At 57.6% G+C, this 20655-nt stretch overlaps 1 protein-coding gene across 1 annotated transcript in view; it reads left to right on the top strand.

Moving 5' to 3' along the window:
* Positions 1–19659, top strand: part of TUBGCP3 (tubulin gamma complex associated protein 3) — a 41528-nt gene extending 21869 nt beyond the window's left edge. Inside the window, exons 12-22 of the mRNA XM_001928111.4 lie at positions 1545–1655; positions 1927–2035; positions 3213–3402; positions 5456–5591; positions 6317–6385; positions 8645–8780; positions 9681–9769; positions 9864–9995; positions 12574–12714; positions 16429–16545; positions 18634–19659. Coding sequence (XP_001928146.1) covers positions 1545–1655; positions 1927–2035; positions 3213–3402; positions 5456–5591; positions 6317–6385; positions 8645–8780; positions 9681–9769; positions 9864–9995; positions 12574–12714; positions 16429–16545; positions 18634–18792 — 1389 coding nt within the window. The 3' untranslated portion in view covers positions 18793–19659. The remainder of the gene's footprint in view (positions 1–1544; positions 1656–1926; positions 2036–3212; positions 3403–5455; positions 5592–6316; positions 6386–8644; positions 8781–9680; positions 9770–9863; positions 9996–12573; positions 12715–16428; positions 16546–18633) is intronic.

Below are 20655 nucleotides of genomic sequence, written 5' to 3'. Positions count from 1 at the left end.
CCCTCGCATAGGCCAGCACTGGTGGACCCGAAAACCTCTCACGTAAAACGGTGTGGCGCCCCCGCTGCATCCTTGGGCTCCACCCGCCGCGGGTACAGAGGCCTAGTGCGCTTCGTAAAAATTGTGGAGACTGTTGCTGCAACGGGATGGGGAACTCGTAGGAAGACAGGATAGCCAGAGCCAAGCCCGACAGGACAGGACGGAAACACGGCTGTCTCTGCGAACAGGGGCCCGCGGATAACTCAGGAAACTGCAACACGTGAGGATTCCCCCATGGCCCTACCCTCCGTAACAAAGAGCCTCTGCATGTGGATGAGAGCAGACAATAGCAGGATGGGATGAAGATGAAAAGACAATTCACAGGAGGAGAAAATCAAGCGGCAATCAGCGTTAGGAAAATGTGCCAGTGTCCTTTGTTGTCAGTAAAACAACAGGACAAGCGACCATGATTTTGCCTGATTGGCAGAATCTGAACGGAGCAAGGATGCAGCAGCCGAGACGCTGCCGGGGGAGTGGCAGTCCACGGGGCCACTTGGAAGGGAAATCAGGCCCTGTTTGTAAAAATGAAAAATTTCTTTGACTCAGCAGGTCTGATATTAGAAATTGAGTTTGTAGAAATAAAAGCACGAGTCTGTTAGGACATTTGGCTGCAGAGGGAGGTGGCTTCTTTGCGGTAGCAAATGAACTAGAAACTCATTTTCTCCTTAGCGCTGCCAGTCCCTTCCGGGCGGGGTCGGAGGGGGTGGCAGTGGACGGGGTGCCTCTGAGCACAGTGCGGGTGGTCTCGGGGATGGCCTCCGTGCGAAGGTCGCTCCCTCCGCGCCTCAGGGTGGACGGGGCCGGCCGGCCAGGACAGGCGCTGCAGGAGGCTCGGCTGGCCGCCGCGGAGGGCAGGGCACGGGCGGGCTTGGGCTGCTGCTTGGCACAGCCCTGAAGCCTGCTGGTCCTGAGGTCAGGGCGGCCGCTGGGGTTAGGCTGCCAGAGCTGTGCGCAGCAGAGGCCGGGACGGTGACAGCAGGGACGACCGAGTGTCTTCCGGGAGGAGCTTAGCTTAATTTCATTTTATTTCGGTTCTAAAAAGTGCGGAATACGTGGTTCCACTTGAGAGCGACCTGTCCAAAATGCCTCTGGAACCAGCTGTGCGGCGTAAACGCAGAGTCCCCTCTGGCTGGAGGGTTTTACCTTCCAGAGTTACTTGCTCTCGGACGCTGCTGTCAGCTCCTGCCCTGCCGTAAATATCCCCCCCCCCTTTTTTTTTGCCTTTCTCTAAGGCCGCACCCGCAGCATATGGAGGTTCCCAGGCTCGGGGTCTAATGGGAGCTGTAGCCACCGGCCTACACCAGAGCCCCAGCAACTCCAGATCCGAGCCGAGCTGCGTCTGCGACTACACCACAGTCACAGCAACGCCGGATCCTTAACCCTCGGAGCGAGGCCAGGGACGGAACCCGCAACCTCATGCTTCCTAGGTGGATTCCTTTATCGCTGAGCCATGACGGGAGCTCCCGTAAATATCCCTTCCTAACGCTCCTCTCTCCTGTGGTCAGTTTTTCGTGGCATCGGACCCGGCGGTCAAGGCGGACCGGCTGTGGCACGACAAGTACGCCCTGCGGAAGCCCATGATTCCCTCGTTCATGACCATGGACCAGTGCAGGAAGGTAGGCGGGTCCCGGGCCTGCCGCAGGTCCGCGTTCGGTTGCCTTTGAGGGTTACTTCCAGAGGCGAAGTACGTTCCCATTGCCCACAGCGACGTGGCGACAACTGCTAATAGCCATGTTGTGTGGAATTGACTCGGTTCTATCTCACGTGTTCTTGCTGTTTGGTCTTTAATCAGTAGACAAAGTTGCTGCTTAGGATTTGTAGGACTTGGGTGCTTGATCGTTTTAATTTTGTGTAAAGGTAACCCTAGGATATTTTCCTTTTTTTAAGGTCCTTTTGATAGGAAAATCAATAAATTTCCTGCACCAGGTCTGTCATGACCAGACGCCCACTACAAAGATGATAGCTGTGACCAAGTCTGCAGAATCACCCCAGGATGGTATGATGAGGGTGGTGGTGACAGTGACAGTGTGGTGGCGGTGGTGGTGGTGATGGTGGTGGTGGTTGACGGTGACAGTGTGGTGACGGTGGTGGTGGCGGTGACAACAGTGATGATGTGACAGTGACAGTGATGGTGACGGTGATGGTGGTGGTGACGGTGATGGTGGTGACGGTGATGATGTGACAGTGATGGTGACGGTGGTGGTGGTGACGGTGGTGGTGGTGATGGTGGTGGTGGTGGTGACAGTGATGATGTGACGACAGTGATGATGTGACGGTGATGGTGGTGGTGACGGTGATGGTGGTGACGGTGATGATGTGACAGTGATGGTGACGGTGGTGGTGGCGGTGGTGGTGGCGGTGGTGGTGACGGTGACGTATGTACTGCTTGAAGTATTTTTTGTTCAGTAATATTGACAGATGTTCGGAATTATTATCCGGATACCTTAACACACCGTGTGACACGTGTGAAACATCTGTCACTTTGTACACTTTGCTGTATAGCGTTGACAGTCCGTGTGGGACTGCGTGCAGCTACTTTACTCTCCTTGGTGACTTGTGTCACTTTCCGTGATGCAGTGACCATGGCGAAGTGAGGAAATGGAGACTTGCTGATGAGCTCGGGGCTTGCCTAGAAATCAGCAAGGAGTCACAGCCTTTGTGAAGTCAGAATGCTGCGCTCGACCGCTGTCTGCCTGGGCCCTTCTGTGGTTTCCCCGGCTTTACTAAAGCCGCCCCCAGCTGCCCCTTTGCCGCCCGCCCCGTCCTCGGTGACTTCCTGCGTTCTGTGCGCGGCTGACCGATGGGGCGGGGCAGCTTTCCAGTCTCGGCTCCATTGTCGTCTGCTCATCCAGGTTTCTGTGTGTAGGCGCCGAGGCTGTAGGGAGGTGCTGCGTGTCCTGAGCTCCTGCTCTCGGGACGGAGAGTGTGTAGGCGGAGAGGAGCGAGCGGCGCAGCCCGCTTGGTGGGAAGCGGTGGGAGAGGCGAGGGGAAGGACGAGGCGCTCTGGGCGCGCAGAGCTCGGGCTCGGCCTTGACCTTGCCCTCCTGACCACGCCCTTGATGCCGGCCATGCGGTGCGTGGGGACCGGCTCTGCGAGCGAGCCTTGAGCTGGCTTCTCCCGGGGAAGTACGAATTACAGATGTGCGTGTGCTCTTCCCTTTTGTTCTTTACAGCTGCAGATTTATTCACAGACTTGGAAAATGCATTTCAGGGGAAAATTGATGCGGCTTATTTTGAGACCAGCAAGTACCTCCTGGATGTTCTCAATAAAAAGTACAGCTTGCTGGACCACATGCAGGCCATGCGGCGGTACCTGCTTCTCGGCCAAGGGGACTTCATCAGGCACCTGATGGACCTGCTCAAGTAAGGGGCGGGCTTCTGGTGAATGTGCCGTAGATTTCAGTACCATCCGGGGTCTCACGGTCTTTCTCAAAGAGAACAGATGGCATTAGAGGGAATCTGTTGAATCTCTATAGAACATTGGTAAGATAAAGTCTGAAGAGAGAAAACTGTCACGTCGTCACCTGAAGTCCTTTTAGTTCTGCCGTTTTAGGTTTCTTCCCCTGAGGCTTTGTGCGGATGGGGTGTGCGAGGGGCTCAGGGCGTGGTCACAGGGAGCTTAGCTGCAGTTTGAAAAGCTCTGAAGAATAAAACATACGTTTTAGAATGGAACTTTCTCTTCCGTGTTTTAGTTTATGTCATTTCTGCAGAAAACCGAACCCCCCCCCATCCGAGCAGATGCTGCGGTGCTTTCTGTGGCTCCAGGGCGCGCGTGTGTCCCCAGCCCACCGGGACAAGCCCTCGGGCGGCGCCCTGGGCTCCAGGCGCACGTGGCCGTGGAGCCAGGACTCTCTGGCGGTCCCTGTAGGACACCTCAGGCCCGCGTGAAGCCTTTCAGGCCTGCGGTCCCCACACTCCGCGTATTGGGACCCCTCTCGGGCTCGTGGACGTGGACTGCTGGCCCCCCAGAGCCTGGCTCCCGAGGTCTGGGCGGAGCAGGGAGTGTTCCCCAGGCCCGGCTGAAGGCCGTGCTGCCGGCGTGAGGCCTCCGCTCTGAGAACCCCTTGCAGGCCTGTAAGTGCCTGGGGTCCCACCCCAGCCGGGAGTCAGTCTTCAGTATGGAAGATCGTCTAGTTTGGGGGCACGCAGAGCGGTGACTGCCCTGCCGCGTGCTCGTGGGGAACCTTGTCTGACGACTCAGCTCGTGAGAGAGCGTCTGAGCTGCTAAACGGGGGCCTTGTGCTTATTCTTGCTGAGGCTCGGGTGAGGAAGGGGCTCGCCGGGCAGTCGGGCGCTGGGCCGAGTCTGTGCCTTTGGATGGGGGGGTGCTGCGTGTTGGGGGCCGTGTCCTTCAGGTGGCACGCAGGGCTGCGGAGGGAGCCCGCGTGTGGCTCTGCAGCAGCAGGTGTGCAGGCGGCGGTGAGCAGGCGTGTCTTGAGCGTTCGGAGGACCGGGGCATTGAGCTGGCTTAGCTGTGTCTGCCTCAGGGGGCGCTGACAGAGCTCCTTACACGCAGAGTTTCTCTCTCAGAGACGCGTTCGGCGTTTCTCGTCTTGGGGGGATGCTGTCTCTAGCTCCCTCGGGCTCGTTCGCGTGGCACTGATGTCCTGGGCCCTTTTTGACCTGTTGCCACGCAGCGTTTTTCTGCCCTGAAGGCTGCGTTTGGCAGTTTCTCTGCTCCTGGATGAGGGCTGTGGTCTCGATTCCCTCAGCGCTCGGTCACCGGAATGATAGCGCACACGTGGGAAAGCTGAAAGGCTGGCCGGCAAGGCGGTCGTTTTCAGCCTTTAGACGCTGACGACCACACGCCAGGCGTCTTCATCTGATACGGGTCTCTCCTCCCGTTGGGGCTGCGTGGGAATGGCACAGTTCCGGCTGCCTGGGCCAGCTTTGAGTTTGCAGACTCGATCTGTTAACGTGTGTGGTGCAGTTAGGTATTTTTTTTTACATTTTATCTTATTTTGCTCTTTAGGGCCGCACCTGCGGCACACGGAAGCTCCCAGGCTAGGGGTCAGATTGGAGCTGCGGCTTCTGGCCTACACCAGAGCCACAGCCACGTGGGGTCCAAGCTGCGTCTGAGACCTACACCACAGCTCACGGCAACGCTGCATCCTTAACCCACTGAGCGAGGCCAGGCGTCGAATCGGCTTCCTCGTGGACACTAGTTGGGTTCGTTACTGCTGAGCCACAGGGGAACTCCCACGTATTTTTAAGTTGAATAAAAATTAATTTTAGATTTTAAAGGAATGTTTTACTCCCCCAAATATTTGATGATCAATTGATTAGTTCATCTGTGAGACTTTTGTTACCATGTTGGTTCACTTCTTAGTTTTTGTAACTTGATCTTTATGATTTTACGTTTTTACAAAGTTCATTGATAATTCAAGTAACACTTGAATTTTTTACAAAAATTTAGACCAGAACTTGTCCGTCCAGCGACGACTTTGTATCAACACAACCTGACGGGTATCCTTGAAACGGCTGTCCGAGCCACCAACGCCCAGTTTGACAGCCCTGAAATCCTCAAAAGGCTGGACGTCCGGCTGCTGGAGGTACCGCCGCTGAGTCCACCCGAGAGCGGGGTCTGCGGCGTCTCGCTCACGTAGGCTCGTGACTTAGGCTCCGCTGGTCTGGTCTGGGGGAGGCCCTGGACACCCCTCGTTTGAGTCCCTGCCCAGACAGGCCCCTGCGCCTCCAGGCGCTCACCTGACAGACGGACGCACAGGGCTGCGGACCGAGGACACGCGGCTCTGGTCCCAGGGTGAGGCCCTCGTGGGCACCCAGTGACCACAGCTGCCGCTGAAGGCAGCAGTGCGGGCGCGGGCACGATGGGCCTTTATCACGAATAGTGTCTCCGTTTCAGTTTGGTAGAAGAGGGCTTTTTCAGTATCTTACTGTACAGGGAGCTTCGTTGTGATCAGGCACCTTAGCAGAACCTGTGGGTTTTAAAAATGTTTACTTTTAAGGATTAGGAATATATAAGGCAGTGGGTTTTTGTCATTTTTAGAAAAAGGTGACCTTACAGTCCTCATTCAGAAATAAGCCCCCACTCCTGAGAGCCCGCAGAGCACCTGCCGTGCCCGTCGTCGTGCGGGGATGCGGGACAGGAGCGGGTGGGAGGGCCCTGTCCTCGCCCTCACGCAGCTCACGCGGCTCATGCTCAGCGCGGCCGAGTGGCTTTTCCGAGCTGGGCTCTTGGAGGATTCGGCGTGTCCAGCGGCAGTAGGTGTGACTCTGGCCGGAAGGCCTGCAGTTGTTTGTCTGTTTTTGCTCCTAGGTCTCTCCGGGTGACACTGGCTGGGATGTTTTCAGCCTGGACTACCACGTCGATGGCCCCATCGCAACGGTAAGACCTGCTGGGCATCTCGTGGCCGTGTAGAGCGCAGCCGTGTAGACCGCTGGGCGTCCCGTCGTGTTAGAATTGCTTTCTTCTCTAAGGACTTAGAGAGAGGGTCACCGAATCTGGGACCCCACCGAAGGGGTCCTCCCGCCAGAACTGCGCGTGTGTCTTAAACCGTCGCCCCTGAGGACCGGGCTGCTCTAGTATTTGAGAATTCTCGAAAGTACCCTTCGTTCTGTCCTAGGTTTCAGCGCGTCCTTAGCAAGTGGCTTATTCGTTTTGTTCCATTATCCTTAGTCTCCAGCGGTGAAGTCGGGATCATTTGAGAGGAACTATAGAGTGTGTTTCAGGGAGTCGTGTTTTTACTACTCAGACGAGATCCGACGTTCGTATTCGTCCGCACCGAGGGAAGAGCGCGGTGCCGTTGTTCGGGTGCTTGTGCCGCGCGTGAAGCACAGCGCCGTTTCCTGCAACGGTCGCCAGATCGTCGGAGGCGGAGCAGCAGCGACATGCGTGTGTGTCTGCGGTTGAAGTGCCCTCTCCGCTGCTCCGTTTTGCCTTATTCAGACTCGAGCGGCTCTCCTTCACCAGGATACCTCTTTAAATTCATTTCGGTCGTTTCTTATCTGAAATGTTGAAGAAGGACATGCAGTTTTTCATTCTTGGAAACATATTTTAGTATTTAGGTGGTACAGACGTGGTTCGGCATTTAAGCAGCGTCGTTTGGCTCTGAAAGGTCTCCTTAGCGGGTCTCGCAGCGTCTGCGTCCCTGGCCGTCGCGGCCTCTCCCGCGGGAGGGTGTCGCCCAAGCCGCGCTCTGCTGCTGTCGCCCTGCGCCCCTGCTGTGCTGTTAGATTTTGCCAGTGTTGAGATTTTCCCGGATCAAGGCTCCCAGATTTAAATGCACGACTGCCCTCAGGTTCCGTTTTTGGTCACGTCCACATTCGTCTTTGCTTGTTTGATGTCTGTCCTGTTGGCCGCGTGTCCCTGTGCACTTTGTCCCGCGGCACGTGACGAGCTGAGAGACTGTTTGCTGTGTGAGCGCGGCGCCTGGGACGCCCCGCAGCTCCTAGTTCTCAGGAAGCGCCCTCACACTGGATTCCTGCGCCCAGGCCATGGATGTGCTCCGGGAGCTGGGCGGTCAGAGGGCCCTGGAGGACGCTGTCTGTCCAGCGAAGCGCCCTGTGTGGCGTCGTGTGGGCTGGGGCCCTTCATGGCCCCGACCGCGAGAATGTTCGGAGCACGGGCCATGGGCAGGAGCGCGAAAGGGTCATCCCCAGAACACGTGTATTTGGTTCGGGAGCCCCTCTGAGCAGCTTCCCGCCCCCGGCCAGGGCCGTGGGGCCGTCACTTAGCGCCGAGCACCTCTGGGTCCTTCCAGCTGGGCAGTGGTGCCAGGATGAGAAAGGAGGCGAGTTAGGCGGGTTGCACACAGGCTGCACTGTGACCTCTGACCTGGAGGCCAAGGGGCAGCCCAGCAGGGTCACTTAGAAAAGGCGGCAGGGCAGCGCCAAGCCCCTGACCCCGGGCGGAGCTGCCCATGCCGCATGGTGAAGCCTGGCAGCCGTGTGGCCGCGTCTCTGCCCGGAGCTGCAGGCAGGGTGGATGTGCCCCGGCTGAGCTCCCTCGTCCCTGCGGAAAGGCACAGAAGGCCCCTGTCGCCTGTGTGCGCGGGATGGACTTGGGCCAGAAGACGGTGCGCGTGGACCTGCCGCTCCCGTCGAACCGTGCCTCCGGTGTTTTTATTCCGGGACTTGGCTGCTGTACGAGGGAGGGAGGTGGGCCTGGACCGCCCCCAGGGCTCAGCCTGGGTGTGAAACTTGGCAGCAGGTGCAGCCTCTTTCCAGAGGGCAGCTGCTCGGGCCACCTCCCGTGACCCCGCGTGGGCCGGGCCAGGACACACAGCACACACGCTGCGAGGGGGCGCCACGTTGGAGGCTAGGCCTGGGCTGGGTTTAAAAGCCCCCGGCGCCGTTCTCTAGCGGTGACACGCCAGGCCTCTCTCTGCATCTGCCGTCTGGTGTGAAACCCTCTCCCTCCTGTCCCGTGGGCTTGTTTGCCTGACGCGCCACCGACACAGGTGCCGAGGCAGCTGTTGTGTGGTGGTTCTTCCCAAGGGACGCGCTGGCTGCTCCCGGGCGCCTCGGAGCGCCTCAGGGCTGGCTGTGTGTTCTCTGGCTTTTTGTTGAGACAAAGAGCTCGAGCCCTGCCCTGGGAGGGCCGTCGCGTCACAGAGACGAAGCGGCCGGTGTCCTCTGCCCGCAGGTGTTCACCCGGGAGTGTATGAGCCACTACCTGAGGGCCTTCAACTTCCTGTGGCGGGCCAAGCGGGTGGAGTACATCCTCACGGACATCCGCAAGGGGCACATGTGCAACGCCCGGCTCCTGAGGAGCATGCCCGGTGAGCGCGGGGCGGGCCGGGGCGGGGCCAGGCCGGGCAGCGGCCGGCGGCGTCCCTTGGTGCTCGCTTGCGGGAGGCATTCGCGTCCCGGTTGCCCTGTCACACCCGCTCGTGTCTCTCACGTTGTCCCTCCTCTTTGAGGAAGGGTCAGGAAGGACTTCGCACAGCAGCAGGCGGTTTCTCTGGGTAGCTGCTTAAAGGCCCTCGGAGCCCTAGTGCAATAAGGCACGTCTGACCCGTGCTAAGTCCGCTTGTAGTCACTCCTCTGAGGGACCCGTCCCGACTGAACCCTCGCGGGCCCTGCGTTCCTTAAACAGCCCAGTGGAGTCTTCCTACAAAAGCGAAAAGTCCGGGCAGAGAATGGCTGCTCTGTGGTGAGACCTTCAAGCCTTTGGTGGGTTTATGGTCTCGTACAGAATAGAAGCAGAGTCTGCGCCCTGCTTCCCCTCCAAGGTCATGTTTCTCAAGCGACAAGGGCACATTTGGTCCTTAAGGAAATGTCATTTTTGTCTCCAGAGAGCGAGGAAATAGTAAATGCTTCATGCACAGCATGCAGACCGACTGATTGTAAAGAAACCGTAAAATTGAGCTGATATTCATTCAAGATACTGCATACTTAGTATAAAACAAAAATTTCCTAGTTAATTTTCAAACCCAGTTCTTTTGTTTCATGCTGTTTCGTTTTAGATCCTCTTATTCTGTGCAGTAATACACCCCTACACGATGAGGTAGCTACATCCTTGTTTACATTGCGCAGAAATTGCAGGGGAAGCTGCTTCCTGCTTGAAGGGCTCAGGAGTTGACGCGAGTGGCTTGTTGCGCGGCAGGTGCAGGTGGCTGGGACGGCGCCGTGCTGTGGCAGCGTCCGTGGTCGGCCTGTGACAGCCTGTTCTCTTGCAGAGTTCTCCGGGGTGCTGCACCACTGCCACATCCTGGCGTCCGAGATGGTCCATTTCATCCACCAGATGCAGTATTACGTGACCTTCGAGGTACGGCCTCGCCGCCCGGGCCTGGGAGGTGGCGCGTCCCGTGGAAGGCGCTGCCCGGCTCGGCGCCACCCCGCTGGTCTGCTTGTGTCCGCAGGTGCTCGAGTGCTCCTGGGACGAGCTGTGGAACAGAGTGCAGCGGGCGCAGGACCTGGACCACATCATCGCCGCGCACGAGGCCTTCCTGGGCACTGTCATCTCCCGCTGCCTGCTGGACAGCGACTCCCGGGTGAGGCACGCGCCCCGGGGCTCGGTCCTTGGCTTCCTGGGACGTGCATACGCGGCGGGCGGGCAGGCGGGCAGGCGGGCGGGTGTCTGACCAGTGGTGTGATGTCGCATCAGGACTGCGCGGTGTGGTCGTGCCGAGCCAAGGACGCCCTTGACCAGGCGTGGGACGCGCAGGCTGCGGTTACTGCGCCCACCTCCCCACCACGGGTTGTGGTCCCTTCCCCGTGTGCTGCTGGGGCGGGGGGACATCTGACCCACATAAACTCGCCAGGCAGCACGGGGACCAGCCTCCGGAGCCGGGGCCACACGCTCTTGCCCGGCCAGTGTGCGCGTCCCTCTCGCTCGGCCGCCTTGGCCGCGGCCTCCTTCCCGGGGCCGAAAGCTGCGTGATTCGCGTACGATCCGCGTGGCGGGTCCTCCCGAGCTGCGTCTTGTTCAGAGGCCTGAGGGACCAGCGCGCTTTGCCTTCCCTGAGACAAACGTGAAGCGGAGACGAGTTTCACGTGCGTGTCTGATGTCACGTGTGTGCCGTCAGGCCTGGGGAGGCCTCTTCCCGCAGAAGCCCGCTCCCTCCCAGGGCCTCCTGGGGCCCCGCGCTGCGCCAGGGCTTTCGTTTCATCTGATCCTTCAGCATATCCGGTTGCCACCTGTGGCTGGGAAACTGGTGTTTCGATCTGCCGGTTGCACCATGAAGAATTTGCCTTCATGGGTGCTTCCGTGTAGACGCGCTCGGTCAGAGGCGCTTCTGTGTAGAGAGTGGTAGGCACGTGTGGTGGGCACATCGTGAGATGGTGGCGCAGGCGGGACTGGAAACTCTGACGGTCACGAGGGACTTGTCTCTAGGCCTCTGTCACTAGACCTGGTCCGTCTCAGGCCAACATCATACGTGGCTCCTCCGAGGTGTCTGCTGGCGGCAGGTTATGTTCAGCCCGGCTACAGGGCACAGGGACAGGGTCCATGTGGCAGCAGGGGCTCCAGGATAGGGTCCATGTGGCAGCAGGGGCTCCAGGCCCGGCTGCCCCTCGTGTCTCTGCCCCTCTTGGCCCGTGTTCTCCTGGTCGGAAGGCGCAATTCCCACTCACTCTGCCCCAATTGTGGAGCGCGAACTGGGGCTGGTGGTCAGCCGTCCGTCACCGCGCCTGGGGCGAGTTTCTGCTGCTGTTGGTACATGATTCAGTCATTCTGGGTGTTTCACAGGGCGGCTTGCAATTGTTAGACTGAGTGCTTTTCAGAAGCCGTGCACCGCCGTGGGTTGTACCTGCGCCGAGGCTAATCTGGGTGAGGCGGGCAGGAGCCCCGGCCCCAACCACAGCGGTTGCATGTCCACAAGCGCGGTGGCCGCCTCCCCTGCCGCCAAGGGTTTCTGTGGGTGCGAAGAGCATCGGGCACACACCTTGTCACCGTGACAGCCTCTTCTTGGGATAGCAGGGCCTTTACACGTGAGGTGGTCCCGGCTGAATTCGTGGTGGGAGCTGTTTGCCGAAGGCTCAGCGAGCTTTTCTGAAATGACCTCTTTGCTGACAGTTTTCCTTTCGCTTTGATGATTTGTTTAAAAGAATCAGTGGAGGTTTTTTGTTGAGGAAGCCAATATATAAAACAAAGCAATCTGTCATTGATGACTTAAGCATCTTTATTTTGTCATTTAGTAAGAAAAACAAGCCGTTCAATACACGTAACTTTGAAGTTGGAGGTTGTGGCAGGTGTGTGTGTGTGTGTGTTTGTAACTTTTGTTTGTGCGTTGTTGAGGAAGATTCTGAGTCACTCCGTAAATTGCTGCAAAGCAATGTCAGCACAGAAGGCACTTCTGCAGTGGCCCCGTGGGGACAGCCTGCCGGGAACAGCCACACGGCACCCTCAGCTTGAAGTAAACAGCCCTGAATCACCCACCCCAGAGGGGAAAGGATGCTGCAAAAACAGTACCTTTTTATTTGACTACAGTAAAGAAAGAAATTAGAGGAAGTAAATCCTTATTAAAACAAAAAACGAGTCTGTGTCCATTTGTTGTTTCGCGTTTTCGTTACGACCAAGACCTCCAGGAGCGGGCGGTGCTGGGCGTGCGCGCTGCTTGCTGAGCCCGGCCGCCTCGGGGAGCAGCTCCGCGTGGCCGAGTGCTCCGTGGGGAGAGCGTGCCCTGCTCGTTTGGGAGTAGCTGTGTCCTCTTGAATTAGGTTGTTCGGGAGGGCATCTGGCAGGGCGTAGTTTCAGTTTTGCCTCACTTGAGAGTCAGCCTTAGCTCAGCCATTAACGTGCTGCTTCAGCTTAGTAAACGGGAGCTGAGCCCAGTGTCACTGTCTCTTCACCAGGGGACATATCTGAGCAGGCCGGCCGGCCAGCAGGGCTCGGCCAGGCTGTGGAGTTAGGGGAGCTGCGGGCTGCTCTGGGACCCGGCTCGGGGTCGGATAGGGACCCGCCCGCAGCTGCAGAGCACCTCGGGAGTGGGCGCCCATGGCTTGTTTGCACTGTCTTTTCACCAACTTCCATATTTTATTTGAAAAACTTTGTAACGAGCGTGTTGGGGCTCCAAACGTTTTTTTTTTTTTTTTTTCCTTTAAAAGAAAACACTTGTCTTCTCTCGTCAGGCGCTTTTAAACCAGCTCCGAGCTGTGTTCGATCAGATCATCGAGCTGCAGAATACTCAGGATGCCATTTACAGGGCCGCCCTGGAGGAGCTGCAACGACGCCTGCAGTTTGAGGAGAAGAAGAAGCAGCGTGAAGCTGAGGTGCGTGCGGTGTGGGAGCCGGCGAGCGTGTCGGTTCAGATAAAGAACTGTCGCCGCAGTACCTGCAGTGCGGCCGAAACGCCTCTGCTGGAGCGCTCCTGAGGCTGCGGCTGTGGTCGCCTCTGCCCAGGGTCCTGAGCCAGTGGGGCTGCTTTGCAGGGCGTGTCCCCATCAAAGGCTCTGCTCACGGGGAAGCAGGCCTCCTGGCTGCTCTGCTTGGCTGGGTGGTGCTGCTGTCTCGGCTGGGTGGTGCCCTGAGCCGCAGGGCTCTCTCTGCAGCTGGCAGACACACGTCTACATGTGGGGACGGGTTATGTCCTTTGTGACCTTGGAGGACGAAGACTTATTGAATGAGTTTCGCTTTCTGTGGGATTTCTTGTATCTGATATGTAGCGGCAATGGCTTGCTTGTTCAAGATGCTGCTGCTTTTTTTTTTTTTTTTGGTCTTTTTGCTTTTTTTCTTTGTCTTTTTGCTTTTTTTCTAGGGCCGCTCCCGCGGCATATGGAGGTTCCCAGGCTAAGGGTCTAATCGGAGCTCTAGCCACTGGCCTACACCAGAGCCACAGCAACGTGGGATCTGAGCCTTGTCTGCGACCTACACCACAGCTCACGGCAACGCCGGATCCTTAACCCACTGAGCAAGGCCAGGGATCGAACCCGCAACCTCATGGTTCCTAGTCGGATTCGTTAACCACTGTGCCATGATGGGAACTCCTCAAGACGCTTATTCTTGGAGGTGGCACAGATCTTTCAGTAACTGCCTCTTGATCAGGGGTATCTTGAGCATCCCCACACGGTCCGTGCTGGAGGGTCACTAATCCGCGGGGCTCACGCCGCATGGAGTGCTCGCTGTGTCTTCAGGGGTCCGTGACTCAAGATGCGAGGATGGGCAATGCCCTTGGAGCCTCCTGGCCTGGCCTGGGGAAGCCTTTGCTGCTGGCTCTGTGCCTTTGGTGACTTGACCTCTCGGAGGCTCGTGAAGGTCTTGACCCTGCCTCAGCCACACGCACACACACACACACACACACACAGCTGGGCGGGCAGAGGAGTCCAGCACTCGAGCTTTCGGAAGGAGACAGGACAGCCCAAGCTCTCAGGACGCGAGGCATGATCACAGAAGGATCTGAGAGGAACCGTTGGTCACAGTTGGTAAAATCCGTTTATCAGACACACCTCAGGAGGGAGGAAGCCAGCCTGGAGCCCGGGAGGAGGTGCTCGTGGGGCCTGAGTGACCGTTGGCCGGCGTGTGAGTCGGAAAGACGCCCCACTGGAGATAGGCCTCGGGCTTGTGTCGTCAGGTGAACAGAGACTGGAGCCCCCGCAATACGCACCCCACCCCGCAGAAAACTCTCAAAACAGACAAGAGCGGGTGTGGGCGAGGATGTGAAGCCAAGCCCTGTGCTGCCCGCGGCTGGAGGAGCTGGCGCAGCCGCTGTGTTCGGAGCACTGGCCCGGCGCCTGTTGGGGGTGGAGGCCGTGGGAGGCCTGCTCAGACTCAGGCTGCATCGGGCGGGGGCTCCCGGGCTGCGTCCTCTTGCATGTGTCCTGTGCTGCAGTAAAGTATTTAAAACTGTTTAAAAAAGGAGGAAAGTTGGGAAAAGAGAGAGGAAGCAACACAAGCTTTCTAATTTCCTCGTCTTTTAAAACCCAGCATCACAAGACAGTTTCCGAGGCGACCGAGCAAGTCCAGCAGGCACACGCACATTAAAAGGTGCAGGCTGGGCTCCCGTCGTGGCACGGCAGCAGTGAGTGCAGTGTGGGCTCAATCCCTGGCCTCGCTCAGCTGGTTAAGGATCCAGCGATGCCATGAGCGGTGGTGTAGGTCGCAGACTCGGCTCCAGTCTGGTGTTGCTGTGAGCGGTGGTGCAGGCCGGCAGCTGCAGCTCTGATTCAACTCCTAGCCCGGGAACGTCCATATGCCGTGGGCGCAGCCCTAAAAAGCAAGGAAAAAAGGCGCAGATGGGAGAGACCAGCAGGGTGGAGGACACCGCGGCTCAGCCCCGTGGTTGGTGCCGACTGAGTGACGGGACACACACGAGCTGCTGTGTGAGGTCTGGTTTTAAAGGTACCCGCTGCAACAGATACACACTCCTGGCTCATCGGAAATGGCTCAGGCCGTGGGGCGAAGCACGAGTGCCTTCAAGTGAGCAGAAGTACGGCGACACATCTGTCCCACGATGGAGGTGACCAGGCTCCATCCACCCGCCGTGTCGAAGGGGACTTCTCTGGTGCGTGGCCCGCTCACCCGTTAATGAGGGACCGGGGGCGCGTCCAGGCCAGCTGGTCGGGAGGCTCTGGGCTGGCAGAGATGACTGGGACAGAGGACGAGGCAGTGGAATTCTTCAAAGGAAACCAGGTTTCTCTTGAGGGCCAGGGGTTCACAAAGAGGCAGGGTCAGCTTGTGACAGAGAGTGAGTGTCACACCGAGGACCTGACCGCGCGGGGCCTGGGTGACGCGGCTGTGGAAATGTGGGTGACCACTGTAGGGGGACCAGCGCCTCAGACACGGAGGCCCGAAGACGTGGTTGTGAAAATGCAAGACCCTCGTGCTGACAGTACAAGCGGCGAGAAGGCGAGTCCCCAGCTGGATGGCGCTGCGGGCGTGGGGAGGGCAGCCGTGTGGCCTGGAGGAGGCGGGGAAGAACCCGGGCACCGCGTGGGGGACGAGCTGCTACGTCACCTGTGAGGTCGTGGGCGCAGCCGCACCCGGGAAGCGAGGGAGCACCGCCTGCGGCCTGGCTCCCTTCCGAGAACAGCCCGCGCCCGGAAGGCGGCCAGGGGTTTTCTAGAGATTGTCAGCATCGGCCCAGCACAGAGAGCAGGCTCTAAGCGGACCACGCGGACAAGAAGTGCAGGTGCTTATTCACGCCCGCGCCGCCTGGAAAGGACCCGGGGACGGCGCCGGAAGTGCTCCCGGGCCCTGAGCGCGGGCGCCCCGCGAGCTCCTCCAGCTGGATGCCGCTCAGCAACATCATGACCTTGATGCCAAGGGCGAAAATACCTGTCACCTGAGGTGGCTGATGAATGTTGATGGAAAAACGGTTACAGAAAACACGGGTGGGAGCATCTCACCGCCTTAAAAGCCCAGTTCCGCAGGACCGAGGTGTATTCGGGAAGGCACGGGTTGCAGGGGTCTGTGTGCGTAACTTAGAGTGTCAGCTGATGGGCTCCCCTGCTCGTCCCAGCCTGGGCTGCCGACAGCACGGGGTCGGATCCGGCCGTGGTGGGGACGGTCCTGCAGGCCACGCGCCGCGGGGCAGCGGGACGCCGCGTTCCCGTTCACGTGGCGCGTTAGCGCGGGGCTTAAGGGTGCAGTGCTTTGCACTGGCTGCTTCCACTTTGAGGGACCCTGTCTGTCAAAACAGGTACAAATGACAGGAAGGCACACGCTGTTTCGTACAGCATTTTGTGATAGCACAAGATTGGGGAGCTTGTGACAAACCATCTAAATTGTTAGGTGTTAACGAACGTGAAACTTCAAACTACGCACGTCATTAATAGCGACGAGGGGGTTGTGTGTGTGCGTGTACAGACACGAAACATTTCCAGGTACGTTATTCATTGAAGAAAGTAAGCCAGAGAACCATTTGGCGTCAGAGAAGTTTCCAGCAGCGCACAGGGCGTGAGACCCGTACCCCCACTCCTGGCGTCCAGCGTGGCCCCTCCCGCACCTGCCTCCCATGTGAATGGTGACTGTCCCTCCTGACCCTGCAGGGCCAGTGGGGAGTGAGCGCTGCCGAGGAAGAGCAGGAGAAGAGGCGGGTGCAGGAGTTCCAGGAATCCATCCCTAAAATGTGCTCCCAGCTGCGCATCCTGACACATTTCTACCAGGTGCGTGTCCGCGAACCCCGGGCCCTCCCGCCCCCGACCCCTGCTGTCGGAGGCGCTGTTCAGTCTGTCCGGCTGTGACCCTTCCTGGAGACAGGGGTCTGGCTGCTCTGGCGGGCACAGCTCCGGACTTCTGTGAGCCCTGGCGAGGCTGCCACGCACCCTGCAGACGCTCTGGGGCTGGGCGGGGAGGCCGCAGGGGCTGAGACGCCCGGGCAGCCTGGCACCCAGTGGGATGGACGGGCCTCCAGCTGCTGGAGGCAGAGCCCGCGTGCTCTGCTTTTCTCTTTGAGGGCTTGGTTTCTGATTCTGTTTCTCAAGGTGAGTCTAGTGACGGCAACTGGATGAAAAGATTGATGAAGAAGAGTTTTCCCATCCAGTTGCCAGTAACCAACTAGATCAAGACCTCACACCTTTCGCACTGTGTTTTGTGCCAGTGTATCATTCACTGGCACAGAACGTTAAGTGAAGCACCACGGCCCAGTTCCCTAGGTGTCCAGTTTGCTTCCCAGGGTCCTCACACGTCTTAATTTTTCTTCAGCGTAACTGAGTGGTAAACCTGTCCCTTTTGTAAGTGGGCTCACTGTGGCCTTGGCCTGCGGTTGTATTTTTGTTGCAAACATGTCTCACAAATGGTGGTAAGACTGGTTTATGTTCCGTGCAGAAATACCTCTATTGGACTGGTGCTTTGATGGTTAAACACCATCACGACCCAGGTCATATATACGCCCTGTGATCCTGTTTCTTAAAAATGGAAACCCAGTGGTCAGTCCCCAGTGGTCCGTCCTCAGGGGTCAGTTCTGGTGATCAGTCCCCAGGGGTCAGTGGTCGGTCCCCAGTGGTCCGTCCTCAGGGGTCAGTTCTGGTGATCAGTCCCCAGGGGTCAGTGGTTCGTCCTCAGGGGTCAGTGGTCAGTCCCCAGTGGTCCGTCCTCAGGGGTCAGTTCCAGTGATCAGTCCCCAGGGGCCAGTGATCGGTCCCCAGCGGCTGGTCCCCTCCCGTTGAGACAGTGGCACAGCTGCACAGGCGGAGTCGGTAACTGAGAATGTGACATGTGCTCATTTCTGAAGGACAGTGACGCCACAGTCTTCCAGTGGAAAGCATGTGGTTTTACAGCTTTTAAAAAATCATCTTAATCAATATAATCCCAGTTTGATGCAAATTAGAGTCTTCTCGTGTAAATCAGCAGCATTCAGCTTTCTTTTCTTGAGCAGAAAGGGCCTTTCTGTCCTCTGTGTTGGAGGCTGGCACATGAGGGTCTTGTCAGCTGCTCGTCCTTTGCTGCCTGAGAGTGGACACGGGTCCCAAACCCTCCGGGAGACATGCTCCTCGTGCCTCGTGGCCGGGGCGTCACTGATCAGCGTGTCTCGGCTTCACCCTCATGAGAAAGCTCTTAGGGACTTTGTCCTGAGCCTTCCGTCCCTAGAGAGACAGTGGTAGTGTCACACGCCCACGCGCACGCAGCATACTTGCTCAGTGTACGGTTCCTGCGGTCAGGTCCCTTTGTCCCCACACGCACCAGCTCCCAGGAGCTCCCCCGGGAGCAGGAGAGGACAGGGGCAGCCCTTCGCATTTGCGGGGGGCGGTGGGTGAGGGCGTGTTGGGTGACCTCAGTGCAGATGGGAGCTTCTTTGAGGGCTTCCCTGAGCACACGAGGTCTGGCTGCGTGAGACAGGCGGGGACCGGGTGGGGACAGGCTGTGTCCCACTAAGCAGCTGGGGATCTTGTATTGAAGTTTGAGTGACACTTGTCACCACTCCCCTGATGAGGGGACACAGCTGCCCCTGCCGCTCTGGGGAGGCGACCGCAGCTGGCCGCCCCGGGCCCGGCCGTACCCCGCCTGTCTGTGGCCCAGCCTGGGTTGGTGACTGCGTCAGGGTGAGGCCCACGCGCGGCCGGCTGTCCAGAGTCGGGGCGGGTGGCCTCCCTTCAGGGCCTTTGCTGCTTCCCTCCCTCTCGCAGGGCCTGAGGCAAAGCGGGAGGGTTGGCTGGGAGTCCTCTTTCTTGGGGGGATCCTGTGAGCCGGTGCCTGTGACCCCTGCCCGCCCCCCCGCCCGGGCGGGGGCCTGAGCTGTGCACTGTGCACCCCAGGGCGTCGTGCAGCAGTTCCTGGTGTCACTGACGACCAGCTCCGACGAGAGCCTGCGCTTCCTGAGCTTCAGGCTGGACTTCAACGAGCACTACCGGGCACGGGAGCCCCGGCTGCGCGTGTCCCTGGGCACCAGAGGCCGCCGCAGCTCCCACACGTGAGGCGCCCGCCCGCCTCCTCCCGCGGCCACGCAGCCCTGCCTCGGATCTGCCGCGGGGCCAGACGGCTTGTCCACGTCGGAGGTGAAGGTGTCTGCAACATCACTGCGCTAGACAGGCTGGCTGCACTATTCAGATTTATTTTTAAAGTCTTCGTATTTAAAATATTCCACACTTTGTTGAGGCTTCTTAAGCCGTCCACGATATATTTGCCACTTTTTAAAAAATCTTCATTTCTTTTAGAGAAAATTAGGGCGATGGATATTCATTCATCAGTTAAGATGGTAAATGTCAGTGCTATTTTTTTAACATCCTCTTTAGAGATACGTTTTGTTAATATAATAAATGAAATGGAAACTGAATGTCCCTACTAAGAAAACTATTATATAGAGCATTTTATTTTGTTTTTTAGTGTAAAATATTAACCTCTGTAAGGACCTTTCTATCTCAGTGCATTTTCACGTTTATCTTTTTTTCTCTTCCTTCAAAGTTTACATTTTTATATTTAATTTACTCTCTTAGATCACTTGGAAAATAGTGTAGAAAAAGAGCAGGTGTGACATAGAACAAAACATCCTGAAGCCTGGATTTCTTGAACCATCAGCTGAATCAGCATGTAAATATGAATGACTAGAAAGCTGATGAAGTATTTTATTTTCAAAATTCTGATAAGCGTTGGAGAGCAGCTGACTTGAATAATGAAGATTCTCTTTTTCCTTTGCCTATTTTTTCATTGTAAATATTTGTATACTATTGACCAGATGTTGGGGGGACATTTTTTGTAAAAATGTCATATCAGGTCACATAAATCTGCCTTTATCATGTTGCATAAGTGAAAACTTATAAAATTAAAAGCAATTATCTTTCAGATGTATTGGTTCTTTGTTTGTTTTTAGCCATACTCGTGGCATTGGGAAGTTCCTGAGCCAGGGATCGAACACGCACCGCAGCTGTCAAGGGGCCACGGCAGTGACAACGCCCGACTCTTAACCTGCTGAGCCACCAGGGAACTCTGGTTCTCTCTTGAGTTGTCTAAGGAGAGGGGGTTCACTCACCAGGTTCGGAAGTTTGATTCAAGGTGCTTCAGGATAGGAATTCTTCCGTCAGTGAGACCAAGGCGTTAGACCCTGTGTGGTGTTCGGTGCACAGCTGGCAGGATTCCCCCCCGGGGGCCTGTGTGAAACAGGCTTCTCGTGTCCTGATCCCACACTGACCTCTCTGGGCGCCGGGTCCCTCTAGAATAAAAGGGTCTCAAGGCTGCAGAGGTGAACCCCTGGCGAAGTCAGAGCTTCTCGGGAGGTTGGGTATTTTTTTTTTTTTTTTTTTTTGTCATTTTCTAGGGCTGCACCCACAGTATATGGAAGTTCCCAGGCCAGGGATCTAATCGGAGCTGTAACCGCCAGCCTACACCACAGCCACAGCAACGGGGGATCTGAGCCACATCTGCAACCTACACCACAGCTCACAGCATCACTGAGCGAGGCCAGGGATCGAACCTGCAACCTCATTGTTCCTAGTTGGAGTCATTAACCACTGAGCCACGACAGGAACTCCTGATGTGTGCGTTTAATTTCAGGTAAAAATCCATCCAGTCAGAAATCTGAAGCAGGTTCCTCTGCTGCACAGCTTCCCAGAAGTGACAGCATCTCGTGGGCCCGAGAGCAGCTGCCTGAGACTTTCTGACCTGGGAGCCGGCTTGGGCTTCGCGGGAAGGGTTTCTCCGGACGAGAGTCCTGGTAGGAGCTGCTCTGTGAAAGACTGTCGGGTTTTGGGGGGACCCTCCCCGAGCTTAGGAGACGTGGAGCAGTCAGGCTGACTGGGGGCTTTTGGGGCTCCTGGGGGCGGGTCGCCTGGTGACTGCAGGCG

The sequence above is a fragment of the Sus scrofa genome, chromosome 11, assembly GCF_000003025.6.
Source record: "Sus scrofa isolate TJ Tabasco breed Duroc chromosome 11, Sscrofa11.1, whole genome shotgun sequence".
In the NCBI taxonomy this organism is placed as follows: Eukaryota; Metazoa; Chordata; class Mammalia; order Artiodactyla; family Suidae; genus Sus; species Sus scrofa.
Note: the sequence above shows the minus strand (reverse complement) of the source record. Positions and strands in the feature narration are given on the sequence as shown.